This window comes from Lithobates pipiens, unplaced genomic scaffold (genome assembly GCF_037356315.1).
Source record: "Lithobates pipiens isolate NorthernLeopardFrog02 unplaced genomic scaffold, aLitPip1_a1.2 Scaffold_30, whole genome shotgun sequence".
NCBI classification, from domain to species: Eukaryota; Metazoa; Chordata; class Amphibia; order Anura; family Ranidae; genus Lithobates; species Lithobates pipiens.
Genome location: NW_027507791.1, coordinates 97,927,274 through 97,951,341, shown reverse-complemented (window position 1 = coordinate 97,951,341; position 24,068 = coordinate 97,927,274). Strand labels below are relative to the sequence as shown.

Here is a 24,068-nt window from a genome sequence, read left to right as displayed (position 1 = left end):
GTTCAGCTGTTCTAGTAGGTCTTTCCTGATATTTTCTTAGTCACATCCTACAGCAAAAGCAATGGTCTGCAGAGAGCTTCCAAAGCATCAGAGGGATCTCGTTGTTAAAAGGTATCAGTCAGGAGAAGGGTACAAAAGAATTTCCAAGGCTTTAGATATACCACGGAAGTGGTCAACTGGTCAGGGAGGCTGCCAAGAGGCCTACAGCAACATTAAAGGAGCTGCATGAATATCTGGCAAGTACTGGCTGTGTGGTACTTGTGACAACAATCTCCTGTATTCTTCATATGTCTGGGCTATGGGTTAGAGTAGCAAGATGTAAGATGTTCCTATGAAGAAAAACATCCAAGCCTGGATAAATTTTGCAAACGCGCATCTGAGGTCTCTCAAAAGCATGTAGGAAAATGTGTTCTGATCTGATGAAACCAAGGTTGAACTTTTTGGACATAATTCCAAAAGATAAAACACTGCACATCACCAAAAGAACACAATACCTACAGTGAAGCATGGTGGTGGCAGCATCATGCTTTGGGGCTATTTTTCTTCAGCTGGAACAGGAGCCTTAGTCAAGGTAGAGGGAACGAACAGTTCCAAATACCAGTCAATATTGGCACAAAACCTCCAAGCTTCTGCTAGAAATCTGAACATAAAGAGGAACTTCATCTTTCAGCATGACAACGACCCAAAGCATAAATCCAAATCAACAAAGGAATGGCTTCACCAGAAGATGGTTAACGTTTTGGAATGGCCCAGCCAGAGCCCAGACCTTAATCCGATTGAAAATCTGTGCGGTGATCTGAGGAGGGCTGTGCACAGGAGACGCCCTTGCAATCTGACAGATTTGGAGTGTTTTTGCAAAGAAGAGTGGGCAAATAGTGCCCAGATTTGCCATGCTGATAGACTCATACCCCAAAAGACTGAGTGTTGTAATAAAATCAAAAGGTGCTTCGACAAAGTATTAGTTTAAGGGTTTGCACACTTATGCAACCATATTATTTTATTTTTTTATTTTTATTTTCCTCCAGCTCAAAGATTTCAGTTTGTTGTTCAACTGAGTTGTACAGTTTATAGGTCACATTAACCTCCCTTGCGGTATGATTATGTCAGATTTTTGCGCCTCAAAGCGGTACATTGTTTTGCATAGAAATTTGACGTTTTATACTGTAGGCCTGTAATTCTTATAACTCACTTAAGTCTGTCCAAACAAGAGTCTAGTAGACATCCCGGGTATGATAAAGTTTGAAACACAAAATCATAAATTATAATATAATAAATAACTATACATAATTATCAAAAATAATAATGAAATGTATTCAATAATGTAATCATATAAAAAACACAGAAATGTGCTCAGTCGCAGAATTGTCGCTGTCGTCACTTTCCATGTCTGATGACAAATTTCCCCATGAATCACTATTGCTCAATTCTGAAAGTGATTCTTATTTACTATTGCTGTTTTCTAGCTGGTCAAAAACCGCTTTTGATGTAACGGGATGCTTTTTGGATGCCATTGACATTCTCAAGTTTCCAGGCAGAAAGAATGGCATATATAATACAAAAGTGCATGCAGGGCACTGGACAAAGCACTAGGGACAAAAGGGATGTGAAATGATTTGATACAGTAATGTAATCTTACAGATTACAGTGTACTGCATGTGTTTTTTGTACTTTTTGACTTTACCGCCGGGCTCCGACCCCATGCGTCACGACGCTCGCGGGAGGACATTGCAGGATCCTGGGGACAAGGTAAGTAACTTTGCCTGGATCCTGTGATGCAATCCTGAGTGGGGCTCGGGGTTACCGCTTTTGGTAGTGAAAATTCACCCCGAGCCACACTCAGGAATACCGCTAGGAAGGTTAAAGATGGAAAAAGTTCTGAAATGATTTATCTTTGTCTCATTTTTCCATCACAGATACCTGCCTTTTTAGCGGGGGCGTGTAGACTTTTTATATCCACTGTGTAACTGTGTATGTGTGTGTGTGTGTGTGTGTGTGTGTGTGTGTGTGTTTATAAATATATAAAACCAAATTTAACACACAACAAAAGTGAGTGCACCCCTAAGTGAAAATGTCAAATTTGCCCCAATTAGCCATTTTCCCTCCCAGTTACAAAGAAGTTGAGTTCACATGCTCAGCGTCATATCCAGAAGTTGTCTTTGGGAAATAGACGTATGAGTACTGCCAGCATTGCTACAGAGTCTGAAGGGGTTGGGGGTCAGCCTGTCCGTGCTCAGACCATTAACCACATACTGCATCAAATCGGTCTGCATGGCTGTTGTCTCAGAAGGAAGCATCTTCTTAAGATGATGCACTAGAAAGCCCGCAAAGTTTGCTGAAGACAAGCAGACTAAGGACATGGATTACTGGAACCATGTCATGTGGTCTGATGAGACCAAGATAAACTTATTTGGTTCTGATGGTGTCAAGCGTGTGTGGCGGCAACCAGGTGAGGCGTACAAAGACAAGTTTGTCTTGCCTACAGTCAAGCATGGTGGTGGGAGTGTCATGGTCTGGGGCTGCATGAGTGCTGCCGGTGTCTTGTAAAATAGTGTCCTCCATCAGATGGTGTCCCCTGCGTACTGCGCATGCGCAGTACACAGGAACACAGATTCCGAAAATTGCCGAGGATGAACGGCACCTGCGCCGTGAGTCCAGGTTCTATCCCCACTATCCAAGTGGACATAGAGTTAGAATAAAAAAGAGCCGAGCGGAGCGAGGCCGAGCCCGAAGCGTGGCGAGCGAAGCTCGCCCGCGAGGGGCCCTCTAAAATTCTTAACCCTATGTCTGCTTGGATAGTGGGGCCACCACCTCCACTCACGGCGCAGGCGCCGTTCAACTTCGGAATTTTTCCGAAGCTTCGTCTGCTCCGTACTGCGCATGCGCAGTACGGAGCGGACAGCATTTGATAGGCGGACACTATTAGGCAGAACACCGGCACTGGGGAGTTACAGTTCATTGAGGGAACCAAGAATTCCAACATGTACTGCGACATACTGAAGCAGAGCATGATCTCCTCCCTTCAGGGACTGGGTCGCAGAGCAGTATTCCAACATAACGACCCCAAACACACCTCCAAGATGACCACTGCCATGCTAAAGAAGCTGAGGTGAAAGGGGATGGACTGGCCAAGCATGTCTCCAGACCTAAACCCTATTGAGCATCTGTGGGGCATCCTTAAGCTCAAGGTCTCTAACATCCACCAGTTCCGTTTTCCTATTTTGTCATGGAGGAGTGGAAGAGGTCTCCAGTGGCCACACAAAATATTGACACTTTGGGCCCAATTTTGACATTTTCACTTAGGGGTGTGCTTAATTTTGTTGCCAGCGGTTTAGACATTAATGGCTGTGTTGAATTATTTTGAGGGTACAGCATATTTACACTGTTATAGAAGCTGTACTCTCACTACTTTACCTTGTAGCAAAGTGTCATTTTCTCAGTGTTGTTACATGAAAAGATATAATAAAATATTTATATTTTATATTTACAAATATTTGTAATATTTACAATAGTACAAATATTTACAGGGGTGTACTCATTTTTGTTAGATACTGTGCATACATATATGAAAATTCAATATTTGTTCTTGGGTTTAGATACGCTTTAACTGGCTTCTTAAAGCAGAGTTCCACCCAAAAATGGAACTTCCGCTTTAAGCACTCCTCGCCTCCTTACATGCCACATTTGGCATGTCAATTTTTGGGGGGGGGGGGGGGGGGAGTGGGGGCTTCGTTAGGAGGGAGACTTCCTGTCCCACTTCCTCCTTACGCCCAAGGACCACCAAGGCGACTCCTCCTTTCGCCTTAGGCGGCCCTCCTTCTAGGTGATCTCCTGGGGCATGTCACAGGTCCCAGGAGCTCGCCTGTCCACTTCAGGAGAGCAGCATGACTCGCACATGCACCATGCATGCCCAGTCGTGAAGCCAAAAGCTGTCACTGCCGGGTACCCAGAGTGGCAATGGAGGCGCCGGCGGAGAGGAGGGGGAGAGGATCGACGCTTTGTTTTGCCGCATCGCAGGACCATGGAACAGGTAAGTGTCTGTTTATTAAAAGTCAGTAACTACACTTTTTATAACTGCTGACTTTTAATAAAGATAAAAAGCCTGGAACTCTGCTTTAACTATCATTTAATTGCAAGGCAAGAATTAGGTTTATAACCCAAGAATGTATATCATTAAAGTGACCCTGTCAATAAATTAGAAGTATATTTTAAAAAGAAGAAAGTAGATACTTACCTATTCCATTGCGTACACTGTTCCATACAAGAGAAATCCTTTGTCTGCTGGGAAAAGCAAAACTCCTGGGAGCATTGATCTCCTCCGTCCCACGCAATCCTCACTGGTTGGTGGGATGAATAATGGAGCACTGTATGGGAACATGGACACTCCTGGAAGTATTTGTTTTCCAGTAGATTTCAGCAGAGGCCTGATTCTTACCTATGCAGGTTGCAGTTTGCATATTCCAGGTGCATTTTGCATTTTCCAGTACACGTTTTTGATTCATTGAATTCTGTGGAACCAAAAACCAGAAAAAAGTCCCTGGCCATTTTCATAAAATGCACAGATGTGAACGGAAACCATGTTAAATGGACTGTAGTGTGTTTCTGCAAAACTGAAAACACACAAAAAAATGCATAGGTGTGAACCAGGCCTTAGTAAGATCTGCATCTAGCATTTCACTATTCACTATTCACCTACACACGATCAGAATTTCGGCCAGCAAAAGACTGATGATTCATCAGAAAATGCGATCGTGTGTATGCTCCATTGGAGTTTAACTGTCTGAATTCACACCAGCAAAAATTTGAGAGCATGTTATCAATTTTTCAGACTGAAAAACTTCCGATCGTTTGTATGCAATTCCGACATGCAAAAACTCATGCATGCTCAGATTCAATACTGGGTATTGAACTTCCTTTTTCTAGTCCCGTCGTACATGTTGTACGTCACTGCGTTCTTGACGGTCAGAATTTGGTGTGACCGTGTGTATGCAAGACAGCTTGAGCGAAATCCCGTTGGAAATTCCGTTTGGTAAACCATCAGAGCTTTTTCGGACCAAAATTCCGATCGTCTGTACGTGGCATTAGAATCATGATTACTAATTAGTTAGATAAGATAGACTTCAGGCCAGATGTTATTTCCTCAGTAATAACCATTTTTAGTGTCCTGTAAGTCCATATAGAAATTATGGCAATAACAGTTACTGTATTTCCACCTTATTTTGCGGAGATTGCAAAATTCTATTGCCACATGGATGGGATCTAGAAAAATACATCACCATCCCAATGTGTATATATACTGTATATAAGAATTTGGAAAACATAGCTCACTTATTTCTTCTTTACAGGTTATAAAACAGGAGCCACAACTGCTGGATGCATATTGGCATAGACATCTGATTTTCCTACTGCAGGGGAAGACAAACGAGGCTCTAGATGACTTGAACTTCATTATTAAATATAATAAAACACATGCAGGTAAGACATTTGCTCAGCTGAGTACCCTGTATGGGGCTGTATACTGGTACTGGGGCAACTTGGGTGAAGGTGGCCAAGTGGTTAACACTTCCACTTAGCAGTGATCGGTTTGAATCTCAACCTTGCCACTACTGGCCTTGAGTTTGCATGTTTTTCCTGTGCCTGGGTTTCCTCTAGGTACTTTGGTTTCCTCCCACATTCCAAAGAAATGCTGCTACATTAATTGGCTCCTGTCTAAGTTGGCCCTAGCATGTATATGGTTGAATGTGTATTAGGGACCTTAGATTGTAAGCTCCTTGAGGGCAGGGACTGATGTGAATGTACAATATATACAATATCTCACAAAAGTGAGTACACCTCTCACATTTTTTGTAAATATTTTATTATATCTTTTCATGTGACAACACTGAAGAAATTACACTTTGCTGCAATGTAAAGTAGTGAGTGCAGAGCTTGTATAACAGTGTAAATTTGCTGTCCCCTCAAAATAACTCAACACACAGCCAAAAATGTCTAAATCGCTGGCAACAAAAGTGAGTACACCCCTAAGTGAATATGTCCAAATTGGGCCCAAAGTGTCAATATTTTGTGTGGCCACCATTATTGTTCAGCACTGCCTTAACCCTCTTGGGCATGGATATCACCAGAGCTTCACAGGTTGCCACTGGAGTCCTCTTCCACTCCTCCATGATGGCATCACGGAGCTGGTGGATGTTAGAGATCTTGCGCTCCTCCACCTTCTGTTTGAGGATGCCCCACAGATGCTCAATAGGGTTTAGGTCTGGAGACATGCTTGGCCAGTCCATTACCTTTATCCTAAGCTTCTTAAGCAAGGCAGTGATCGTTTTGAAGATGTGTTTGGAGTCGTTATGTTGGAATACTGCCCTGTGGCCCAGTCCCTGAAGGGCCCAGGGGATCATGCTCTGCTTCAGTATGTCATAGTACATGTTGGCATTCATGGTTCCCTCAATGAACTGTAGCTCGCCAGTGCCGTCAGCGCTCATGCAGCCCCAGACCATGACACTCCCACCACCATGCTTGACTGTAGGCAAGAAACACTTGTCTTTGTACTCCTCACCTGGTTTCCGGCACACACGCTCGACTCCATCTGAACCAAATAAGTTTATCTTGGTCTCATCAGACCACAGGACATGGTTCCAGTAATCCATGTCCTTAGCCTGCTTGTCTTCAGCAAACTGTTTACGGGCATCATCTTTAGAAGAGGCTTCCTTCTGGGACGACAGCCATGCAGCCCAATTTGATGCAATGTGTGGCCTATGGCTTAAAACTTGACTTAAAATGACAGGAAGACCCACAGGCAAGTAACTGGGAGGAGGACCAATCCAAAACTGGAGAATCATTGGGGCCAAGGAAGGCCCAGAATGAGCATAGACTTGTGATGAGTAGGAGTGAACTTGGTCTCATGCAGATCCTAGTCCAAACCCATGTGAGTGAGTCCACCAGGAAGCTACCACCTGTACTTGGGTAATCATCTGTGGGCATTCCCCTTCCTGCAGCCGCATGTATAAAAGGGGTGTGTATAGGTGCAGCTGTGGGGAGGGGAATGCCTGAGATGCAGATAATTGGCCCAGTACAATGACAGTTTGCCTGATGGGCTTGTTCACCTGGGCTTGGACTAGGGTCGTAATATGGGCAAGCGGATCACTTGGGATGAATGTAGACCTGAATTGTTGCACAACATAGGAGATGACATTGTGGTAAAGCACTCTTAAGCAGACATTCCAAAGCAGAATTCCCCTCCCCCTTTCTAAAATTCACATCGGCATGCAGCTCTGCACTAACCTAACTTTTTATTTTTTTAAGATTTTTGCTTTTGGTTACCTGTTTGTGTGTCTTATGAAGCATTGGTAACATAGCAAGGGCCTCACACAATCCCTCTGCTTTACCAGTGTCTTCAAGGAGATCTTGTTCCTAAACTGTCTTTGCTGCATAGGCTCCTCTCACGGAGGTGAAGCAGAGGGCATAGGCAGTTCAAGGTGACACTGGAAAGTTGTACCAGATAAGGAGGAAAAGCCTCCCACAGGAAAGTCCTCTCTTGAAAGTGTTTCTGAAAGTGAATGTCTGTCTATTTGTATGACTTGGGTGACGTAGCTAAATCCAATAGATGTTGAGTGACTCACGAGTGCAGGAGTTATCTGGAGATACTGGGGGTCACTGTATACACAGAAGTTATTGAAAATAAAAGAGTGCAAGTGTCAATGGATATGCTGGGGTCACTGATATGATCCCTGTCTCCGGTGACCCTTGGAGACATGGGATCAAAGGGGTGCACGCAGTCCCTACATTTCTGGAGGCAGAAGTGTTGTGGTCACTGGAGGCACTAGAGTGCAGGGGTTGCTGAAGGCACAGGAGAGCAGATTGCTGGAGGCACAGGAGAGCAAGTGTCTCTAGTGACAGAAGTGCAGGTGTCACTGGAGGCTCAGGAAGGCAAAGTTCTCTGGAGGCACAGAGGTCACAGTGAGTCAAGACAGGAAAACAGAGGAGGCACACTGAGCTTGGCTTAGATGTAGTGATGTTTTGCTCGAATGCTGAACAGCATATCTCCTCGCCAATTAAGATTGCACCTAGAATCAGTCATGGTAGTGCCACACCGGCAGAAATCTGGGAGTGCAGATAGCCTCACACCAGAGGGGAAACCTGGTGCCAAATCGCAGGTACAGTGAGTATGACATATCTGTTTTACAGGTCACTCAGTCTCTGGCTGGTTAAGCAAAGTGGTGCTCCCTCATGGACAGAAACACTGATAAATCTTTTTTACTAGCTAGAGAACAACTCCTTGCACTTCAAGCCAGCAAGGGAGTGACCTTTGCAGATGGGTGAGTATTTCTCTGCTCTACCTTGGTTGTCACCAGTAACAGGATTGTAAGTGTGACATTGGCCTTAAAGGGGTTTTAAAGGTTTGTTTTTTTATTTTCTAAATAGGTTCCTTTAAGCTAGTGCATTGTTGGTTCACTTACCTTTTCCTTCGATTTCCCTTCTAAATGTTTTTTTTTCTTTGCTTTCTTTGTCTGAATTTCTCAATTCCTGTTCCTCCTCAGTAAGCTGTTCGGTAAGCTGTTCTGGCTGACTAAACACCGCTCTGTCAGGTCACCTTAAGGTCAGGTGACAGATGCACACCGTAGGGATCAGGAGTGCACCGCAAGGTTGTGGACCCTACGGCTGACTGCTGCGGACGGGGGTCAAGGTGATAGGAAGGCAGGGCCGCCAGAACACCAAGATGGATCCCACCGGGGTTAGAGCGTAAGATTCCCTGGGGCGCGGAGTCTAAAAGCCAGCAGGTATTCACCAGAGCCTCTAGTGGTGAGGATGGACTTGGCTGCAACTGGCCAGTTCACACCCACAGTAGGCAACAGGAGGATAGGGACAGTGAGGGATAAAGCCAAGGTCAGGGCCACAAGCAGACAGGAATAGTCAGGGACACGCCAAAAGGTCAGGATCACAGGCAAACAGGGATAGTCAAGGACACGCCAAAGTCGGTAACGGAACAACAGCAGAGCACACGGCAGGTAACAGGAAGCTAACACACAAAGATTGATCAGCCGGGTTGGCCTGCAGTGCACAGGTTAATATAGAGTTCTCTGATAGGAGCTAGGGTGGAGTCATGCCAGACGATGGATTACAAAAGCAGTCAGGTGAGGGTCAGCTGGTCTCTAGAGATGAACACATGGAAACAGGTAAGCAGACAAACTCTATTGCAAAACCATGACACGCTCGGATGATGGTGTGAAGTTTACTGAGGAGAAACAGGAAGTGAGAAATTCAGACAAAGAAAAAAAACATTTAGAAGGGAAATTGAAGGAAAAGGTAAGTGAACCAACAATGCACTAGCTTAAAAGAACCTATTTAGAAAATAAAAAACAAAGCTTTACAACCCCTTTAAAGATTTTTGTATTATACACTGCTCTGGAATATCAAGAGAAATTCTGAAGGATAAATATCACTTAATATTGTTCTTTTCTACCATGCTGTATACAAATCAGATGCGTACTTGTCCAAAGCTGAGATATACAAGCAGAAGAAGGACTACACTTTGGCTATAGTAAACTATACACAAGCTCTTAAATGCCAGCCAACGAATGATGACATCTATTTCCGGCGAGCACAAATGTATGAGGCTCAGGATGAACTTATTATAGCCATGGATGATTATGCTCAGGTATTTATATGCAGTTAGTATATACTGCTCCAATAAAAACATCCTCTATGAACAATGTTCCTAAATTACCTACTGTATATAATGAAGACATGAATTGGCAAAACATTTTTTTTTTTTTCATTCTTAAAGTGTTTTTCCCATAATCCCAGTCGGACAGAAGCTCTTATGAAGCATGGCATGTACTATTTTGCGAACAGCAACTGGAGTGCAGCAGTACAGGACTTCACAGCTGCCATCAAACAGGACTTTACTAATGTGGAAGCCAGGTAACTGATTGTGACATTTCCAACATGGAGGGCTTAAAAGTTTGTGCTGCCAACAAAATCATTTGATATAGGCCCTTACTAAAATCCTCCATTTAAATTTGTGTTTGTGTCCATTTTTGCCAAAGTTATTTGTTTGAAATTATGTTATTTGAAATGCTTCTGAATGGGAGATGAGATGAGAATGTATGCAATATTTTCCAACACTCCTGGATGATTCCCTTAAGCAGCAAATCACAAGCTAACTTAAAGATACTCCTATGATAAAACCTTATGCCCCGTACACACGAGAGGGATTAAGTCTGACAGACCTCCAAAGGAGTTCCGCCGGAGTTCCGACGGAGTTCTGGCGGACTTTTCGACCGAACGGACTTGACCACACACCATCACACCAAACTCCGACGGAGTCGAACGTGATGACGTACGACTGGATTCGACGTAGGAAGTTCATAGACAGTAGCCAATAGCTGCCCTAGCGTTGGTTTTAGTCCGTCGGAGTAGCACACACACGAGCGAATTTTTCGAAGGGGACCGGGTCCGGCGGAGTTCCGTCGGGAAAATTTGAAGCATGCTTCATTTCTAAAGTCCGTCAGACTTTAGCGAAGCTAAAGTCCGTTGCAGCCCACACACGATCGGATAGTCTGACGGACTCAGTCCGTCGGAGTTTGGATGTCGAAAAGTCCGCTCGTGTGTACGGGGCTTTAGAGTATGTTGTGTTTGCTGATGAAGTTATCAGGAAATAGAATTGCATTGACAACTTAGTAAAAGTTTCTGCCTCATTTGGTCCCTGATGAAAATAAAGGGGAAATAATGCATTGTAATATTGCCCCACTCTATAACAAAAATGCAGGCTTCCCAGGAATTTCAGTCTATCAGTCAATCAGTTTAGGAGTCTAGGAGTTTAGCTCAGCCTGATCTGTGTTCACACTGCATTGGATGCAGAAGAGCATCTGTTGCATAGGGTCAGTTGCATTTCCACATTTTATTTAAGCTCTGTTATCTGCTTTGCAGTGTTGTGGAGTGTGCATCCTCTACTGCTTCTTTCCACACAGAATGTCAATGAGTCCACCAGCTTGTTGAAAATGCACTCACTTTGTGCTTGATATCTTTTCTAAAGCTGGTTACACATGGTCCAAATATCATTTGGACCATGTCTACAGCTGTCCTTTTCGACAGAAGCTGGTCTACGGACCGACTTTTGTCAAAGGGACATGCTGGAAAACCAAAGACACAAGCGGGAGAGATCGCTGCACTGCCTGTTTGTTTAGTACAGCAATCTATTAGTTTTGTTTTGTGTATCTCGCGATGTTGAATGACAAAAAACGTACTGTGTATACCAGGCTTTAACAGTTGTTAGGCAGGGAGGGTTGGTGAGGGTAAGTGGGATACAGTGAAATACAGTGCTCCCTCTAGTGGTAGATCTAAAATATTTATGTTTCTGACAATAACAGAAATATGGAAAAGGAAACATCAAGAATATGAAACTTTAAAATATAATTAAAGGCAATTTTTAAAAGTTTTGGATAGAGTGGAGAGGGATTAGAACAATTGTTAAATGTTTATTCCTGTGTTCCTGCTGGGGAGATTTACCCTTTCTGTGTATCATGTTTACCGTTATCACAGAGAGTGAAAGTGAAAGGAAATCCCAAATTCTAGGCTGTCACCAGAACAGGTTAAATCTTCCAATATGGAGACCCTGGTGATAACTAGGGATTCCCTCACTTTGGAGGGATTTTATCACCTATTCTGTCTTGGCTATGGAACAGGACGTGATGGGAGATCTCCTCAATAGGACATAAATGTAAAAAAAAAACCTGACATGAGTCATAACCTTCCCATATGCTATCTAAAGTGAAAAAAAAAATTGCCTTTAGTTGTTTAAGGTAGATTCTGATATAATGCATTCACTTGTGGCCAATCACAGCACAAAGTTCTGTGTTGACAAACACACAGAACTTTCTACACAGACAGCGATCTGTCTGTTTCTTTTCCCTGAAATCACCTCTGAATTCAGGGAGAAAAAGCAGACAGATCGGTTTGTAAAAGCAGCACACATTACACACACTACACTTGTTAGCTACACAGTTAACCCCTTGATTGCCCCTTGATGTTAACCCCTACCCAACCAGTGCCATGTGTACTGTATCACTGATCAGTGTATTAGCCAATGTCAGTTTTCACTAGATTTCCCACCCACCACACTATTCCTTGCTGATTACCGCCATTACTAGTGTAGTGTCTTTACAGATCAGTATCTTGGTCACGATCAGGACTATACCAGTGTCCCCAATAGTATAGTGTCCCAAAAAATGCAGTTTGGTTTTTACCACAGACATGCAACAGAATATATTTGAACTAAATTTATGAAGAAATTTGATTTTATTGGATATGTTTTATAACAGAAAGTAGAAAATACTGTTTTTTTTTCTTCAAATTTTAATATTTATTTTTCTTATATAATAATAATTAAAAAAAACAGTGCAGATCAAATACCACCAAAAGAAGGCTCTATTTGTGTGAAAATTTTGATATAAATTTCATTTGCGTAGTGTTGTAACCATGCAACTGCCAGTTAAAGTAGCACAATGCTGAATCGCAAAACATGCCCTGGTCATGAAGGGGTTAAAACCTTCCAGAGGTCGAATGGGTAAAAAGGAACTTCAGTCGCTCCTCAGATTTTTTGTTTTTTTGTAGCCCCACTTACCTATTATGCAGTGTCGTCCTAGATTCAGATACTCAACTGCCTAGTGGATTATGCATTGTTTATATTGTGAAGGGAGCGGCAGTGCACAGAGCCTTAACTGATCTTGGGGGTAAAAGGCCCGCTTAATGTAGAGACAAAACCCCTAAAAATGTCAGGGTTTTTGCCAGGGACCCAAAAAGATTTTTAAAATAATTTTTGTTCTTATGGATGTCTTCCTTCTCATCTAATCAGCTGAGATTCTTTGAGTCACACAAGTAGAACTGCCTTCTTAGAAATGGACATTTTTATGAGGTTTCTCATTGATGATAAAAAAGAAGTTTGTATGTACCTGCAGGTCCTCTCTTCTGAGCATTTCTTGGGTGAGCATGGAAACCCTCCTTCACTCCAATATCTTTTATATCAATATTAAAACAAATGAAGCAACCTATCAGTTCAAAGTAATTGAATATGGTTGCCAATTGGTTGCTATGTTGTTGTTTAGTCGTTTAGTTGTGTCCGACTCTTCGTGACCTCATGGACCATAGCGCGCCAGGCTTTTCTGTCCTCCACTGCCTCCCAGAGCTTGCTTAACTTCATGTACTTTGTTTCAATTATGTTATCTATCTCTTGTTTTCTGTTGTCCTCTTCTGCTTTTTCATTCCATGTTTCCCAGCATCAGAGTCTTTTCCAATGAGTCCTCTCTTCACATTAGGTGGCCAAAATATTTGTGTTTCCGCTTCAGGATCTGTCCTTCCAGTGAATATTCAGGGTTTATTTCCTTCAGGATTGACTGGTTTGATCTTCTTGCCCCCCAAGGGACTTTCATGAGTCTTCTCCAACACCATCATTTAAAAGCATCAATTGTTCGATGTTCAGCCTTCCTTATAGTCCAACTTTCACAGCCATAGGTTACTACTAGGAATACCATAGCTTTGACTAAATGGTATGTTGCCAGTTAAAGTAGCACAGTGCTGAATTGCAAAAAATGCTCTGGTCATGAAGGGGGTAAAACCCTCCAGAGGTCTCTGCTCTGCTTTTTAAAATGTTGTGTAGGTTTGCCATTGCTTTTCTCCCAAGAAGCAAGTGTCTCTTAATTTCATGACTACAGTCACCTTCTGCTGTGATCTTGGAACCTAGGAAGATAAAATCTCTCACTGTTTCCATCTCTTCTCCTTTTGTTTGCCAGAGAATGATGGGACCGGTTGTTATGATCTTCGTTTTCTTAATGTTCAATTTCAGGCCAGCTTTTGCACTCCTCCTTCACCTTTATTAAGAGACTCTTTAGTTCTTCTTAACTTTCTTCCATTTGTTTGGTATTGTCTGCATATCTCAGGTTGCTACAGGTGCTTGCATTTTGCTTTCTGTATCTGAGAATGGCCATAGCAACCCAATAAGTGCAGGATATGGTCCTAAAGTCAAGCATTACCTACGATTTCCAGGCAGTTTTTGATATGCTGTGCAATAAGTGCCAACAGTGATCATTATTGCTCAGGGATTTATTTTTTATTTATTTGAATTGGATATTATTCTATTGAGGTTCATGCTCCTTTTAAATTTTTTTGTCTTTTTTTGATGAGATTGTAAACTTGTGGCCAAAGCAGATGAATGTGATTTGTAAAGTCTATTTCCATATAACAGAACTTTCCGTGGAAGAGCTTACACCAAGCTAGCCCGCTACAGTGAGGCAGCAGAAGACTTTTCGGCTATTATTCATTTGGATCCCAAGAACTGGATGGCTTTTTATTACAGAGGATGTTTGCTGCGCAAGTGCTATCCACACCACGCCCTGCAAGACTTCAGCATTTCTGGTAAAAAAATAAAATAAAAATGATCAGAAGGAGAACTCGGCAATGATCTACATGTTTCTCTCATTTAACTCCCTATAATGCTGCGTACACAAGAGCGGAATTTCCATCGGAAAAATCTTGGATGGTTTTTCTGACGGAATTATGCTCAAGCTTGGCTTGCATACACATGGTCAAACAAAAGTTTGCTGAACTTTGGACCGTCAAGAACGCAGTGATGTACAACACTACGACCAGCACAGAAAATGAAGTTCAGTGCTTCCGAGCATGCGTCAAATTGTTTTAGAGCATGTGTAGGAATTTTGCGTGTCGGAATTGGTACAGGCAATCGGAATTTCCGATCTGACCTTTTTACGACCGAAAAATTTAGAACATACTCTCAATCTTTTGCTGGCTGGAATTCCGCCAACAAAAATCTTGTTTTCCACATCAAATTATTGGCTCTGAAAACCACCTCTTGTGCACTGGGAAACACACACTCAGAAATATAGCCAAAGCTACATACAAACTGTGACTTTAAAGCGAGCCTAAGCTCTGCAATATACTCACTTCCACCTTCCAGCAATGCAACTGTTACATACCTCGCAGGCCGGTGTAATCTTCTCTCCAGGTTTTCGGCCTCTTGATTGGCTTGCCGAGAATGATGTCATCCTATGCATGCGCACGAAAGTCAATCATGCTAGCACAGCCAAAGTGCCCTGGGAATTCATGTGCATTAAATAGACTGCAAGCAGGCAGGTAAGTATGTAATAGCATGTTTCTTCTGCAATAAACAGCTACCTGCTTGCAGATTTTTACATTTTAGGTTTAGTTCAACTTTACCAGTAAACGTCAAACCTTGTCCCACCCACATCTGCCTCTCGGGTTTCCCCATTGGTCAGTGAGGCTGTACATCTCAGTTAAACACTAATAGGGAGACTTCAGGTTTGAGAATGAATGGGTCCAAGTTAAGAAACAAGCAGAAAAAGGGTAGTACATGGATACGGCCCTGGAGTATTACAGCAGCAATCCACGGTTGCGGTCAGTGGCAGACCTCACGTTCAGATTTCCAGTGAATGACCAGGAACATGCTCACAAGCATTGAGCAAGTGCCTGGTTCTTTACAAGAGTATATTCACAGCTGGGAAATCTGACTATAAGCTTTATCATTGGTCAGGTACCATGGGATACTGCTGTAATTCTTCAAGGCAACTTCCATGTGCTGCTTTCAGCATCCGTTTTTCACCAAAAGTAACCTTTACACTTTCTCATCATATGCTCAGTTTGAAACACCTAAATTTGGTGCATGTGCAAATTTTTTAGGAGCACATTCTCTCTCAATTTATTCTACCCAGTGTCAGAATTATTTTTTTTAATTCTCCACAGTGCTTCTTTATGATGAGTTTGAAAATCTGAATGCTTTTCTTCAGCGTGGTATCCTTTACACAGACCTAGGACTGTCATCTGAGGCTACATTTGACTTTGAACATGTACTGGCTTTGGATAGGTATGTTGTGGTCCTCTTTGATCTATTTTATTACATCTTGTGTATGATATTTAATGTATGTATGAGGTTATAATGTACAGTGCCTTGAAAAATTATCCATACCCTTTGAAATTTTGCTTTACTCTGATATCCCTAACTAAAATCTAGTGGAACCAATTGCCTTCAGAAGTCACTTAATTAGTAAATAGAGTTCACCTGTGTGTAATTTAATCTCAGTATACATGCAGCTGTTCTGTGAAGCCCTCAGAGGTTTGTAAAGGACAACCTTAATGAACACACAGCATCATGAAGGCCAATGAACACACCAGACATGTCAGGGATAAAGTGGAGAAGTTTAAAGCAGGGTTAGGTTATAAAAAAAAATCCCAAGCTTTGAACATCTCACAGAGCACTGTTCAATCCATTATCCAAAAATGGAAAGCGTATGGCACAGCTTCAAACTTACCAAGACATGGCTGTCCACCTAAACTGATAGGCCAGACGAGGAGAGCATTAATCCGAGAAGCAGCCAAGAGGCCCAATGATAACTCTAGAGGAGCTGCAGAGATCCACAGCTCAGGTGGGAGAATCTGTCCACAGGACAACTATTAGTTGTGCACTCCACAAATCTAGCCTGTGGAAGGGTGGCAAGAAGAAAGCCATCATTGAAAGAAAGCCATAAGAAGTCCTGTTTTCAGTTTGCGAGAAGCCATGTGGGGGACACAGCAAACATGTGGAAGAAGGTGCTCTGGTCAGATGAGACCAAAATGTAACTTTTTGGCCTAAAAGTAAAACGCTATGTGTGGCGGAAAACTAACACTGCACATCACCCTGAACACACCACCCCCACTGTGAAATTTGGTGGTGGCAGCATTATGGTGTGGGGATTCTTTTCTTCAGCAGGGACAGGGAAGCTGGTCAGAGTTGATGGGAAGATTGATGGAGCCAAATACAGGACAATCTTAGAATCTTATTTGTCTGCAAAAGACTTGAGTGGGGCGGAAGTTCACTTTCCAGCACGACAACGACCCTAAACATACAGCCAGAGCTACAATGGAATGGTTTAGATCAAAGCATATTCATGTGTTAGGATGGCCCAGTCAAAGTCCAGACCTAAATCCAATTAAGAATCTGTGGCAAGACTTGAAAATTGCTGTTCAGACACTCTCCATCTAATCTGACAGAGCTTGAGCTATTTTGTCCGTTATTCTTTAATAAAGAACAAAAAATGTATTCTCTAGATGTGCAAAGCTGGTAGAGACATACCCAAAAAGACTTGGAGCTGTAATTGCAGCGAAAGGTAGTTCTACAAAGTGTCGACTCAGGGGGGCTGAATACAAATTTACGCCACACCTTTTAGATATTTATTTAAAAAAAAAATGGAAAAAACATTTATAATTTTCCTTCCACTTCACAATTATGTGCCACTTTGTGTTGGTCTATCACATAAAATACCCAAAAAATAAATTTGTTTTTAGTTGTAACATGACAAAATGTGGAAAATTTAAAGGGGTATGAATACTTTTTCAAGGCAATGTACATTAATTATAATTTGTTAACACATCTAAATATGATACTGATTAAAAAGTGATTAAATTCACAATATTCATTTTTTTTCCTACACTTCCTGATAATTTGTTATTATATGATTTATTGAAATTTAAACTGGAATTTGCAGCATAAAATCACAAAGCATCCTTTACCTTTCTATATAGGTATCAGCTGAAAGCAAAGTTTGTTTTCATTCTGCCTTTGTTCAAACTGCTGCAAACTATAAAAGTCATAAATTTAATCCTGAGTGTGTAGGGGTGTATTTTCTGGGTAGTGACTACTAGGCATGGCAAACCTTTGTTTTGCACTGATACATGGTAGCATAGGTTTGGTCTTGAGCCACACCAATTTCTAGACTGACGCTGTTGTTTGTTTTCGTCAGGACTGTGGCTGTGGCACATGTGAATTTGGGTCTAATCTGCCTTCTGCACCGAGAACAATATTCCCAAGCAGTCCATCACTTCTCTGCAGCTATAAAAGTGGACCCTCTCTGTATTAGAGCATACCTCTGCAGGGCACAAGCTTATAGACAGGTACCTGTTGTATCTTTTGTCACTTTGTAATTGACCCTGTACTTTACTGCAAGAACTAGCATTGAGAAAGATCTTGAGCACTTTGAGGAAGAAATAACTTGCATGATATGGCGAATGATGGATGTGGCCAGATTGCACTAAGAGTGGGAGGTGCTCAAAGAGGTGTATTGGTTAGCACTTTCACCTAGCAGCAAAAGGGTCATTGGTTCGAATCCCAACCATGACACTACCTGCCTGGAGTTAGGAAGTTCTCACTGTGCCTGTGTGGGTTTCCTCTGGGTACTCCAGTTTCCTCACACACTCCAAAGACATGTTGGTAGGTTGATTGGATCCTGTCTAAATTGGCCCAAGTATGTGTATGTATGAATGTGAGTTAGGGACCTTAGATTGTAAGCTCCTTGAGGGCAGGGACTGATGTGAATGTACAGTGTATATGTAAATTGACGGCGCTATATAAGTATCTGAAATAAATAAAATAAGAGGTGTGGTTAAATAAATCCTGAACATACTCCCTAGATACACAACATGCATAAAATACAGTTGTTCAGTACCCACAAATATGTTATAATTTTTGTGCCACAAAAGTCTCACAGACATAACGCTAAACACCTAAAAAAGTGAGAAAACATGGGGAGTGCATCGCTTGAGTGTGGGTGAGGCCTAAAAGAACATAGTTAAATATAGCCAATGTATAAGCCTACTCAAAGTACACACTGTCCACATATGCTGCAGTTCTTCCACCCACAAAATATTCCTTACTTACTGCACACATTGGTGGGCAGTTTATGTGTCCCCTTACATTGCTGCTCATTCACAGGAGGAACATCCTGAGCCAGCATCTTTCTGGTCCAGAACTGCCAGCTAACCGAAACACTGGTACCTCTGTCACAAGTCCTGGAGTATGCACTCCACATTTCCGGAGGTAGTGGTATGTCCTTAAGGTGGGTGGGCAGAATAAGTGCTGGCTGCAGAACAAGCTGCTAGACTCAAAAAAATAAAATAAAACAAGCCATTAAAGGAATTGGGACCTGAGGCACACAGTAGATGATTCAGATCATGTGCCCTGGGTGCCTGGAGCTAGAGACACTCCTGGGAAGAGAGTGACAGTAGATGACCTCATCACTGTGCAGGTTCTCCATTCACTGTCCAAAAACAGGCTGAGGTGGGTCCAGGATGACCTGAACTCAGAGGAAAGGGTTTAATGAGAATAATGCTGGCTATAAGATTAAGGACATTTAGTGTCAGAACAAAAGTACTGTGGGGAAAATCCCTGGGTTTAAACTGAAAAACTCTGGTTTTGTTAGTTTTATTGTTTAATAACGATAACACTTTTATTGTGTTATTTTTATTGTGTTATTTTTACAATTTGTTTTTAAATAATACTATGTAATTTATTATATATTGGATGGTTGAGATTTGCCCATGTTATACTCCACAGCAAAAAGATTTGCAGAATGCATTAAAGGATATAACCTGTGCCATCCATCTGCATCCAGACTTCCCGGAACCATATATAATCAGGTTAGTATGTCTTATATGCATAACTAAAATTTAATTACTGTGCAAATATGCAAAATAAACCAGTGTAAACATTTCAGAATAATTTTGATATATCATTTTGACATTATTTTTTCTAGGACTCTTAGCTTAAATATACCTTAGAAAATATAGGTTAAATAGATAGAATTGCATTCTAGTGGACAGGTTATCACCTGAAAGCCAAAGGATTACCTTGTACAAACAATTGGATCTCTAATGTGTGTTATAAAACAGAGGACATGCTGCAAGTATACAAATAATAATTAAAAAAAAGATTTAATACAATCAAAATTCTTGAGCATGTGGATTATTTTAATGTAGTTATGATAGATCACCACTAGATGGTGCAAGAGGTCTATTAACTTGGATAGTTAATCATAATTATAATGGGCTTTTAAATCATAGAAACATTCAAACTTAAATTTATAGGAATGATTATAACATTTATGATGTGTGCAGTTAAGCATCAATACAGTTAAATGAAATCTATATAACAGTGAAGAAAGTAAACCTATCTTCTGCTGATAATGTTTCTACACGATATATAGAGCTTTGTAGATGCAAGTGGATTATCTGTATAAGTCTGTATTTTCATTTTAACTGCTTGATGGCGGTTTAGTAGACACACAATTATAAAAAAATAAAAAATAAAGGTTGTAAGTAGTCTAGTTTATTACATTTCAACCAGTCATCTAGCTAAGATGACAAATAATATAATATATTAGCAGGATGGTCTAGCCAGGAGAGTGACCATTTTCCACTGAAATATAAAATTCCAATAAACACTTATGCAAAAAGGCTTCTGCCATACATAAAAGCCCAACTCTTTATAACCACCCACAGACCTCTCAATCTCCAGTTGGCTAAGTATTGGGGTATTTTGTTTTTTGGATGCCATGGGGGCACGGTGCCCCCATGCCCCCTTCTGCGGGTGGCCTTGTATGTGTATATGTATATTTTACTGGGGCTGCTGAGCAGTGACTATATAATTATAATTCCTTACTTCCTCTTCACATTGTGGCTGACTGCTTCTTCTCTCCCTGCTATTGCCACCAAGCAGAAGATGCAGGAGGGAGATAATTTACAGAAACGCCCAGTCAGGTGCTTACATTACACCTTATTAAACCAGCCATTTGTATTGCAATCACTGGCAACTTCTCAATATGCAGTGATGAGAAGTGAAGAAAAGCATCTCTTCTCATCATAACAGCTTATTAAACTGCTGCACATTGGAGATAAGCCACAATATTGCAACTTATCTTAATTTAACCTCTTCCCAACCGCCGTACGTATATGTTCAGCCTCGTCAGGAAATGGTTATATCGGGAACATGGCTGCAGATCCAACCATGAACCTGGTATCAAAAATGTTCTGCAAGAGATTCTCTTTCTTGTTAAAGCAATCAAAGTGGCCCAATCACTTTTAAAGTGGGTGAAGAGCAATCCCCCCCTCCCATGGCCACCTGTCATAAGCGATATGAAGAGTGAAAAGAACTTCCGTTCTCCAATCTCTTCTGTGGCATAAGAAACTGGAAGCAAACAGAATTTTGTCACCTCTGGCTTGTAAACCAACTCACAGTTTGATTGGCTGCTTTGGAGTACCTGTCACTGCTCATGCTATTGCAAAAAGAAATTTAAGAAACTTAAGAAATTTCTAAACTGCTAACCTTAACCTTTACGGGGTCAACAGGCCATAACCTTGCCTGCCGACCCCTTAAAGCGGGGTCAGCAGGCAAGTGACGGGTAAATTTCTCCCTTCCTTGCCGATCACTAGCACCTGAATTGGAGCAGAGGCATCATTTACTAGAACTGATTCCCTTTCCTCTGGCAACAGTTGAATGCCAGTGGGAGGGAGAGGAGGAGAAGCAGGCGTTCAGCTGCTGCTGGAGGAAAGGGGTTCCTGGTAAAACCACTTCCTGACAAGGCTGAATATATACAGTATCTCACAAAAGTGAGTACACCCCTCACATTTTTGTAAATGTTTTATTATATATTTTCGTGTGACAACACTAAAGAAATTACACTTTGCTACAATGTAAAGTAATGAGTGTACAGCTTGTATAACAGTGTATTGCTGTCCCCTCAAAATAACTCAACACACAGCCATTAATGGCTAAACTGGCAATGAAAGGGAGTACTCCCCTAAGTGAAAATTGTCCAAGTTGGGACCAAAGTATCAATATTTTGTGTGGCCACCAATATTTTCCAGCACTGCCTTAAACCTCTTGGGCATGGAGTTTATCAGAGCTTCACAGGTTGCCACTGGATTCCTCTTCCACTCCTCCATGACGACATTACAGAGCTGGTGAATTTTGGAGACCTTGCACACCTCCACCTTCCATTTGAGGATGCCCCACAGATGCTAAATAGGGTTTAGATCTGGAGACATGCTTGCCCAGTCCATCACCTTTACCCTCAGCTTCTTTAGGAAGGCAGTGGTCATCTTGGAGTTGTGTTTGGGGTCGTTCTGTTGGAATAATGCTCTGCGGCCCAGTCTCCGAAGGGAGGGGCTCATGCTCTGCTTCAGTATGTCACAGTACATCTTGGCATTCATGGTTCCCTCAATGAACTGTAATTCCCCAGTGCCAGCAGCACTCATGCAGCCCCAGACCATGACACTTCCACCACCCATGCTTGACTGTAGGCAAGACACACTTGTCTTTGTACTCCTCACCTGGTTGCCACCACACACGCTTGACACCATCTGAACCAAATACGTTTATCTTGGTCTCATCAGACCACAGAACATGGTTCCAATAATCCATGTCCTTAGTCCGCTTGTCTTCAGCAAACTGCAGACTTTCTTGTGCATCAACTTTTGAATAGGCTTCCTTCTGGGTCGACAGCCGTGAAGGCCAATTTGAGGCAGTGTGTGGTGTATAGTCTGAGCTTGGGAGATTGGGACCTTGGAATAAGTGTCGGATCTGTGTGATGCCTTTTGCTGCCCAATGGGTTAGGTATAGTAAGAAGAATTTGTATTGGTAAAGGTGGGGAAATGGAGTCTGTTTGGAGCAAATCCTGTTTGCTCAGTGCCTTCCAAGCCAGAGCTGATGCCTTTATTGGGGGAGAAATTGCATAAGGGATTTGGGCTCCTAAGGGTATGCCCAACATCCATGTTTGCAATGTTGTGTGTGTAAAGGATGTTGCTTCTATAGTCCCCCACAAGGTGTTGGGTTGGGGTTGAAACCAGTCTTGTAGTTGAGTCAAAATGGATGCTCGGTAGTAGTCTTCGAATTGTATGGTCCCTGCTCCTCCTGCCATTTTGTGTTTGAATAGTTTGGATTGTGCACATCTCGGTTTTTTCCCCGCCATAAAATTTGTTGAGCATGGTCTGGAGGTCTTTGAAATAGGACAGCGGTAGTGGGATAGGGATGGTTCTAAAAAGGTGTAGGAGTTGGGGTAAATGTGTCATTTTAAAGGCAGCTAGTCTGCCAGACAAGGATAATTCATGTTTTGCTAGCTGTTTGATGTCTTTCTGAAGTCTAGTAAGGAAGGGTTTGAAGTTGTATTTGAATAGATTTTTTGTTGATTTGGTTATTTGGACTCCCAAGTATGTTATGATGTCATGTGTATGCGCACTATGTTTGTAGTAGGTTCTTAGTTGTGGCATCTATGCCTATGTCAAGAATGTATGATTTGGTTTCATTAATTTTATAATATGATATTTTGCTAAATTGTTGCAGGATGTTTTGGACTTCCTGTAAGGAGGAGGTAGGATTGGTAAGCATGAGGCCGCGTACACACGCGCGGACTGTTTGCCCAACCTTGTTCGTCAAACAGTTTCGGCAAACAGTCCGCTCAAAATTTGCATGAGCGGACTTGCCCACACACGAGCGGACTGTTTCAACGAACTGTTTGCCAAACAGTCCGCTCAACTTTTGAAATGAACGGACTCGCCCACGTAAGGCGGAGGCAAATCCGCCCATTTCGAGCGCGTGTACAGGTAGGCGGGGCCCGCGAAGGAGACGTCGCGGGCTCCGCCGCCTGGAATGGGCTTAAAGGGGAACCCCAACGCCGAAAAAAATCGGCGTGGGGGTTTCCCCAAAGTCCACACCAGACCCTTGTCCGAGCACGCTACCCGGCCGGCCAGGAAAGGGGGGCGAGCGAGCGCGCCCCCCCTCCTGAGCCGTACCAGGCCGCGTGCCCTCAACATGGGGGGGTGCCTTGGGGAAGGGGGGGCCGCGCGGCCCCCCCACCCCAAAGCACCTTGTCCCCATGTTGATGAGGACAAGGGCCTCTTCCCGACAACCCTGGCCGTTGGTTGTCGGGGTCTGCGGGCGGGGGGCTTATCGGAATCCGGGAGCCCCCTTTAAGAAGGGGGCCCCCGGATACCGGCCCCCCACCCTATGTGAATGAGTATGGGGTACAATGTACCCCTACCCATTCACCTGTGAAATAAAGTACAAAAAAAAACACAACACAGGGAAAAAATATTTTATTGCACAGCTCCGGGGGTCTTCCGTCTTCGGGGGTCTTCTCGCCGGACTCCTCCGCTATCTGTGTGTAGCTCTTTTACTAGCGGAGGAGTCCGGCTTTCTTCCTCCCCGCCGCCGGCCTCTTCTCCCGACTTCGGGGGTCTTG

At 42.6% G+C, this 24,068-nt stretch overlaps 1 protein-coding gene across 1 annotated transcript in view; it reads left to right on the top strand.

Annotated features, from left to right (window-relative positions):
* The window catches only part of TTC6 (tetratricopeptide repeat domain 6), a 308,030-nt gene that overhangs the window by 116,804 nt on the left and 167,158 nt on the right, over positions 1 to 24,068 (top strand). Inside the window, exons 13-19 of the mRNA XM_077464674.1 lie at positions 5,343 to 5,472; positions 9,474 to 9,649; positions 9,779 to 9,915; positions 14,234 to 14,403; positions 15,766 to 15,886; positions 17,799 to 17,949; positions 19,388 to 19,470. Of these exons, the coding sequence (XP_077320800.1) occupies positions 5,343 to 5,472; positions 9,474 to 9,649; positions 9,779 to 9,915; positions 14,234 to 14,403; positions 15,766 to 15,886; positions 17,799 to 17,949; positions 19,388 to 19,470 (968 nt within the window). The remainder of the gene's footprint in view (positions 1 to 5,342; positions 5,473 to 9,473; positions 9,650 to 9,778; positions 9,916 to 14,233; positions 14,404 to 15,765; positions 15,887 to 17,798; positions 17,950 to 19,387; positions 19,471 to 24,068) is intronic.